An 8627-nucleotide genomic window follows, 5' to 3' on the forward strand; every position below is an offset into this window, starting at 1 on the left:
ACGGCGGTGACGACAAGAGCAACGACGATGACAACGATGACAACGACAACAAGAACAACGACGACGACGACGACGACGACGGCGACGACGACGTCGACGACGACGACGACGGCGACGACGACGGCGGCGGCGGCGACGACGACGACGACGACGACGGCGACGACGACGACGGCGACGATAACGACGACGGCGGCAGCGGAGGTAGTGGTGGCGACGGCGGCGGCGATGGCAACAATGGCAACAACAACAATAATAACAATAACAAAGTCGCGTTACTCGTGCGTAACAACGCGTAGGTAGATACTACGTGTCCCTGGTTCGCACTGCACTCACAAGTGACACATGCAGGTGCACGCAGCGTGCCCGCTCGTCTCTAACTGGCTGAGACCCGGAGCGGCGATATTTCTGATCTTACGCGACGGACGCGCGCTACTCGACGCTACTCGGCTTCGCTCAGGGACGCGCCGCGGTGATACACATCGCGCTAGCCGCCCGCGTATCGCACTGTCAAAATAAAACCTCCCTATTGCGAGCAAAATTGCCTCGATATGACACACACTCTGGCACTCATTTTCGTTATGTCTTCGGTCACGTTCGCCCACCCGAACGGCCAAAGTGATCCACCTTTCGGCTGTGAACGTGACGCCACCTGTCGAAGTGCGTTTGAAAGCATTGCCAAGTGCCTCCGGGTATTATTTTATCCTTGTTGTTCACCGAATGTTAAACGAAGATAAAATAATACTTGGAGGAATGTTTTTGAACGCAACCTCAACCGACAACGCCCCCAAAGCGACATGCGCGTACGCGATTGGACGGTACTCAGCTGAGCAGACCAGTCGCCTGATGCCTATAGTTATCGAAGATAGTGCGACTCTTTTATGGTTTGAGACTTTAGTTCGTGCTGGAGCGATCTTCAAATAGGATATCGATGTTGATATGCTCTTTTTAATCGCTTTTTTTTTCACCTTTCCATCTTTTTTTCACGTTTTCTCGATATATCTTAAATGCAACAAAACATAGTAAAATGTATTAAACAGCTGACTGGGTGTAGACGTTGAATTTGTTTATTTTCTTACCTTCTTTATATTTTTTTTTGTCTTAAATATTTCTTTTAAATCTTTAACAATTATTCGACATGTAGTGATATAAAATATTGTTGATTATGGCAATTTCGAAATATTATTATGAAGTAGGAATAAGAAAAAGAAAAGAAAAATTTTAAGAAAAATTAAAATATTTTTTAAAAATGATTTATTACATAAAAGTATCTTTTAAAGATAAATCTCGTTACAAATATAAACAGTATAGAGAATATATGTAATGTACGTATTGTACTGTTAATAAAAAGAACAAGTCATTTAAAGCCATTCGTTCGATAATCGATATCTAATGTTACAGTTTACGAGTATACCAATTACTCATTTCTTTCTAGAAGTATTAATTAGTAATATCGATTTCATTGAAGATAAACCAAAAAAATAGGAACTTCTGATTTACTCGAAGAAATAAAGGCATATAATGATTATTACGGTTCTATAGAAATTTATTATGAATGACACTTATAAGAAGTCGACAGAAGTCGATTTCAACGTCATTTGGTATCGATACTTATCGCATCTCATCTTGATAATTAATATATGTGCTTTGTTTCTTTTTATTAGATAAATTGGAATTTCTCATTCTTTAATGACTTCTCCTTTCCTTATCGAAGATTACTGACAATTTCTGTCATATCTTGCTAATATATACGATGACTCATTCTCGCATTTGTCATGAAATAAATTCGCCGATGTGGTTATGTTTGTTTCCATGTTCAGGATTTCGTGCGATACGACGCATTCGGAGAAATAGTCTGTCTAACTTAAATTTGTCGCTTCGTCTCGATAACATATATGAAAAATAAGCGCGCTTAGATAAATTCTATTAATATCTTGTTGATAAAATTGCGAGAAATATATCAATAATAGACGCATTCGGCATTGCAAATCAGAGACGTCCGTTTGCTCTTCTACCTCGAAAATCGTTCGGCATCTTTCTGCTAGATTCATCTCATCTACGTTCGGTATTAACATTTCTAGAGCTGCTCGATTCACTCCGGATTCAAAGACCGAGCTCGCAGAGCTAATGCAGATTTTCGCGCCTAAATTAAATTCATAACCTGTATATTTATGATAATGTATTCAATCACCGACCAGATACTATTAAAGACCGACATCCTTACGGGAGTTCGCGTCCTTGTGAATATTGTAAGTAATTAAGAGTTAAAAACTGATAATATTGTATTAATTTTATGATTTATTAGTTTAGTAAACGTATTTATGCATTTAGTATTCAATAATACTCGATTTTTCTTTAAAATTGTAATTTCAGTGTTATCGTCAAAGTTTGATTATCAACAGAGATGATAATTGCAGAGAAAAAATTGTAATTTTTCTGCAATATATAAGATATTATAGCTTTACAAGTATGCATATTTATTTATGAAACATTTATATAATAAAAAACCATGGATTTAATAATGTATGAGCCAAATATTTATGTTAATAATAGCAAATTTATATCAATTATCGATAATGTCAGCATTCTTCAATTATCTCCGGGCCCTTGGGGCCCTTTTTATACAGCCGAAAATTTACCCAGGGTTGACGGTCTTTAATAGTATCTCGTCGGTGATTCAATTGATCCGTTAACACATAAGGTACATTCATCTCTTTTAATACTTCCATTTTACAAATAGTGTAGTTGAACTACTCGTATTATAATCTCTGAGTCTACAAACGCTTAAATTTATAAAAATAATTTAATTTTATAATCTAATCTTAAAGGACAATTTACAGCTCTGTAGCATTCGAATTGCTCGAAGATCACGTGATCAAGTTCGCCATCTTCTAGCTCGCATCTCAGATTTACATTGCCGTATCTAATATCACAATTTTGTGCGTAGCCGATTTTTAGAGTGAATGACTGAATAAATATCATATATTAAGTGCATTATTGTATGTCTGCATTCTTTATTAATTGACAATTTTGCCATAAGCATAATTATTGTATAAAGTACGTAGTGTATTTTATTCAACGATGTCATATGTAAAAACATTACCTTTGCTAGATGGAACAAAAGTAATTGTTGTAGATGAAGGTTAGTTATTTCCCCTTATAGAAATATAGAATACGTTATCTAACAATAATAGATTGTACAAATTAATCTATATGATATATATATACTTAATCTATATATTTTTGTAAAAAGTGCTGATTTGTCTGTATTTTATAGATATAGAAACAGAATATGCACAAGCATTGATAGCTGGATGGATACCCGCATGGAAGGAAAAGAGTCCTGATTATAGTATTGATTTGTTGTCATTTGTGCATCCAACAATTTTTTATAACTTTGAACCACTTACACCCGCAAAAGTAACCATATATGATTATTTTAGTGTTAAGCCGACTGAAAGCGTCGAGAAAAAAGACTCTGAAAATCTTCGTCATATACTAAAAAATTTCAAGATAAAACCTCAGAATACAGTTATTGTCAACTCTCTGGGTTCCTTGGTTGCGTATAAAGGTTTAAAAAAGGCTATTAGATTTATAGAGAAATTAAGTAAACAGGTGTCACAATTGATATGCATTTATCAGAGGGATTTTATGAAAGTACCTGCAATACAGACTTTTGGCACAACCTATGTCAAGCTAGAAAAGTTTAAAGGAAAAAACAGCTCTACAGACCATATAATGTATATTGCACAGCTCACTCATAGAAAGTCTGGTGGTTCTGTAATATGTCAAACAGAAATAATAAAGCAAGATATTGAATCTTATCAAATCACTGTTGAAAAGGTTACAGTACCAAGCGTTTGCAAAACAGAAACAGAACCTGTAAAGGTTGAAACGTCATTTAAAATAGAAATGAGTGCTCAGGAAATGGAACAAAGAGACAAGACACCTTTACCTTATACTTTGAATGCACCGAATACATCAAAGATATTTTATCAACCTGAAAATGAAGACGATATAGATGAAGAAGATCCTGATGATGATTTGTGTATATAAGTTTATAAAGATCAAAAAGAATTTGTATGAAGACTAAAACATGTTTTACATTTAAAATAATTTGACGTATAAATACATAAACAAAAGTTTGTTATGTGTATATTTTATACATTTTATTGTAGGATAAATTTTTTTTCGAATTATAAAGGTAGATTTTTAGAGAGAGATATACAAAATTATATGGATTAGAGTGAGAAGCAGAAAGAAAATTATTACAAATTGTATTAGTAATAAAATAAAATTGTATTGAAAAATGGCAAATTAAAAATAAATGTGTTACAATTAAGTATAATACATTATATTAAAGTTATCAATTTATTCAGATAAATCTGACTTTTCTAGTAATTTAGAATCACTTCCAAAATAACTTAAATTTGCTTAAAAAATATTAATTTCTTGGAATCTCTTGCTATAATATTTTTAATTCGCGAATTTTTAGACAATCAATATTTTATGTACAGTATATTTTACATGCAAAACTTCAGAAGAAAGGTGATCATTTTATACATTAATAAGAAATTGCACTTTTAATATTGTCGTGTATTTATAAATTATTTTACATAGCATTTATAATAATTTATTTTAATAAGTAAAATAATAAATTAATTCAATATAAAAAAAATATAAAATCATATGATACAAATTTAGAATAAACCTTTAGAACATTTTAATTTGTTTGCAATTCTTACAAAGAATTCCGCTCGATATAAGTAATATTGCCAAGACGATTTAAATATTTCCTATATCATTTCTTTGGTTTCTTTATTGTACGTTCATTATTTCGATTATACTTATATCTAGAGTCCAGAACTTTTATCGAAACTGAAAATGAACACTCATTACATTGCCAGTTTTGACTGAAACCATATAGCTCTTTTCATAAATATTAATTTTAATATGTGTCATTATTGTTTCCATTCACTATTTGTCAGCTTAACCAGATTCTCCACACGGTCTTCCAACCGTCATATGAACAGCTATAATTATAAGAGAGACTAGAAACATAATTTATCAAAAAACAGTCTATTTTAAAAAGATGAAATCGTATATGCAACTAGATTTATTGCATTTCTGAACAAGGGCTCGAACAAGTAGCCGAAACATGTCAAGAGTTTGAATTTATGAAATTAGCTTTGAACAACAATTATGTAATTATCATTAGAATATATAAATTAATTTACGCAACAAATCCTGCGGTTATAGCTCTTTATTACTCTGTTAATTTATACTATTATAATTATAGTTTCAATAATTAAATTATGATGTTTATGAAGGCTGCATTCCGAAACGTCGCTCGGATGATATAAATTAAATGTTACACAAGGACAGATGATGAATTCGAGGCATCGGAGGCATCCAAACGACGTTTCTAAACACAGCCGAAAAAATACTTATATTCTTTGGCTAAAATTGATACAACCGAAATTTCGGTTTTCGATTTTGACCGAAATTTAATTATTGTTTCAAAAAATTATGATATTTATGAAGAAAAAGCGTATGATATATGGAGGTATATGTCTATACATGTGACTTTTATGAGATTTCTATTTTTTAATTTTTTGGTTTCGGTTTTACTTGAAATTGATATGTAGTCAAGTATTTCGATTCAGTTTGGACAAAAGTTTCAGTTCGACTCTATTTATGTCACATGCTTAATTAAATGTATAATAAATAATTAAGATCTTTATAAAAATAGCTTTTTTTAATATTAAAACAATACTTCAATTGTTGAACTATGCAATGAGAATGCAATATGTCGTACTAAACACAGCCTTTACTCATTTTAAACAGTCACAGTAAAATAGTAAACTTTACCTCTAATACTGATGCTGCTCTTCAATAAAAATAGTAGGAATATGTCACTATATATTGTGCAATGTAAATTTATCGCGTTTTATTAATGTAAATATTTAAGATGCTATTTTCATCGATAAAATTCTCACAGAGATAAATCAAGAGATATTTTCTATTAATGTAATCATCGTTATATAAACGTGGCATCACACATATAATCATACTAACATAAAACTATACAATAATTAAAACTTAGTTGGCCAATTAATTTGTGTGCTCATTTTTGAAAAATTATAAATATTATATTAGAACGTAAAATATATATAATCAAATCTCTAACCGAAAAAACATTACAATACGGTTAAAGAATTAACCCATGCTATAAGTAATCTATATTTCAGTATAAATATTAATTTTTGTATGTCAATTAATATTATTTTGTTTATTGATAAAATAATAAGATAAAATAGAATCATGCTGTGATATATAAGTTGAAAATAAAACAAGATTAAGTAAAAAACTAACAATGCAAAACAAAAAGAGAAGAAAAAGATTGAAAAAAATTTCAAAAAATATAGCTATAGATATAGTGGTGTCAGAATTAAATAATGTTAACATAGACAATAGGAGCGCTACAAATATTACAGTAAAATTATGGATACTTCACAAACAAAAGCAATTTGTTAAAAAAATTCAATAAGAAAAAAGAAGTTATAGATACACATAGACTTGATTTTATAAATTTCTATTTTGCACATATTAAAATATTAATAATATTGGAAACCTATATTTTAAATTTAAATCAAACTGCTTTGCGTATAATGTATGATGTAGCAGATAGAATGATGACGTCTCGAGGAAATGTAAATATATCAAGCGAGTTAAAGTTACTGATCATAAAAAAAGGAGAATACAGTTAAATTCGCTACCAGAGTCTTCTCCTTTTCTTTCTCTTTCTAAATCAAATACAAATTCATACAAAGGAAAGGCATCAAAAAGGATGCCTGATCTGGAAATAAAAAAAAACAAACAAAAAAATAAACAATAAAGTCAAGAAAATAAACTAAAAATAAACTAAATCAAACGAGGAAGTACATTAACTTAAAAAACGAGCGAATTTGAAAACCAAGAATGAATAGATTGCACAAACTAAATGAATAAGGAACACAGAGATTTGTTTATATTTTATAAATTATTATAATTTTCATTATAATCTTTCTTATTTTTCCACTCAAATATTCATTATTTAAAATGAATATTTGTATATGAATATGAATGAAATTATCTAATCGGAAAAATTTCATCGGATTATTCGAAAATTGAATTATGCGTTAAACGTATATAGAAGATTCTCGTCATAAAAATGACGTGTACCATCAACATGTTGCAGAACCCTACTCTCCAACAAACAGCGACCATAACGCACAGCATCTTCTCGGTTATCAACAATGCCAACTTCGAGCAACCAGTTGACCAAATCTGTTCCCGAAAAGACTCCTCTGTATACCCTCAATAATCGCCTACGGCACATAGATATGCGTGCTCGACAGGCATCTAAATGACATCGACTAAATTGTTCTCGAATCTCTTTTACTTCTGAACTGAGAGCTTCCTCACAAGGAAGTTGTAATTCTTTTCCTAAATTACAAAATATTATTAAACGTATATGTATAAAATCAATCAATAATATATGAAATATACATCATGAAAGTACTGTACCAGATTGCCATTTTCTGCACATTTTTCGAAGCCAACATCCTAATTTACCCAAACTAGGATCTAATCCAAAAATTGCGAACGCTATTAATGATTGTCCAAAGTTCAAAGTCACATCTAAGAATGCAAGCTCGGCATAAATGCCAGTTAACTGTTCCATTATTAATGTTCCCACGGATATCGATAAGCCCTATAATATATCAAAATTAGTTTTACAACTTGATAATGTCCAAGTAAAGAAAATAATAATTTACGTACTATAAACATGGAACATAACAGCAGAATTAGAAAAACCGCATGTCGCAAAATCTGAGGATCATCATCTGCGTTTGTCCCATTTTCTTCCTCACAGCCATCTCCATTAGCTCTACACGCTTCATTCGAACAACCATTTTGAAATTCACAACCAATTCTAAAAGTTTTTAAATCAACATTAATTAAAAATATAAATTTCTTTATAGTTACGTACCCCCTTACTTGGAGTTAACTTGGGGTTAACTTACATAGATGTTGAATTAATTAATGGAGACACTAAATCTTCCACATCTACTATGGTTCTTTCATTATTTTCGGTTGTAGAATTTTGTACATTGTTCCTTAAATGCTCATATGACATCATATTATGCATTCTTTGATATCTTTGTTGTAAGATCAAACAACCTAATGTCACTATGTGCAAAAATGATTATTATAAAGTTTGTATAAAGTAAACGTCCCAGTAACCGGACATATACATACCTATGTTCAGACATTTACACAAAACTTTATATTTATTTAAATTATTATTAATTCCAAATATTTTTTAAAATATTGTAATTTAATTGTAATCTTTAAATACAATCATAATATTATAATAAAAAAAGCGTTTGAGATTAATAATAAATTTTGTGTAAGTATCCGGAAATAATATATACTATATACATGTCCAGTCACTGAGATGTTTATCATATAAGATTTTAAATACGACTATCTACAATTATGTAAAATTATAATTTGAATATAGTAATTTTGTTTTTGTGTGTGTGTGTGTGTGTGTGTGTGTGTGTGTGTGTGTGTGTGTGTGT

The 8627-nt window shown here is 30.8% G+C and overlaps 2 protein-coding genes across 3 annotated transcripts in view; one reads left to right on the top strand and one right to left on the bottom strand.

Annotated features, from left to right (window-relative positions):
* The first annotated feature begins 2902 nt into the window (after positions 1 to 2902).
* LOC108751954 (elongator complex protein 5) lies at positions 2903 to 4081 on the top strand. The gene is made up of 2 exons (XM_018492458.1): positions 2903 to 3139; positions 3275 to 4081. Exons 1-2 carry the CDS (start codon positions 3079 to 3081, stop codon positions 4051 to 4053), a joined length of 840 nt encoding a protein of 279 aa, XP_018347960.1. The 5' UTR covers positions 2903 to 3078; the 3' UTR covers positions 4054 to 4081.
* Positions 4082 to 7156: 3075 nt separating this feature from the next.
* LOC108751915 (integral membrane protein GPR155) overlaps positions 7157 to 8627 on the bottom strand; it is a 4475-nt gene continuing 3004 nt past the window's right edge. For both annotated transcript variants that reach the window (XM_018492401.1, XM_018492402.1), the window contains exons 9-12: positions 8067 to 8232; positions 7822 to 7975; positions 7567 to 7753; positions 7157 to 7485 (exon numbers count right to left, since the gene is read on the bottom strand). In XM_018492401.1, coding sequence (XP_018347903.1) covers positions 7172 to 7485; positions 7567 to 7753; positions 7822 to 7975; positions 8067 to 8232 — 821 coding nt within the window. In that variant the 3' untranslated portion in view covers positions 7157 to 7171. The remainder of the gene's footprint in view (positions 7486 to 7566; positions 7754 to 7821; positions 7976 to 8066; positions 8233 to 8627) is intronic.

This window comes from Trachymyrmex septentrionalis, unplaced genomic scaffold (assembly GCF_001594115.1).
Source record: "Trachymyrmex septentrionalis isolate Tsep2-gDNA-1 unplaced genomic scaffold, Tsep1.0 scaffold53, whole genome shotgun sequence".
NCBI classification, from domain to species: Eukaryota; Metazoa; Arthropoda; class Insecta; order Hymenoptera; family Formicidae; genus Trachymyrmex; species Trachymyrmex septentrionalis.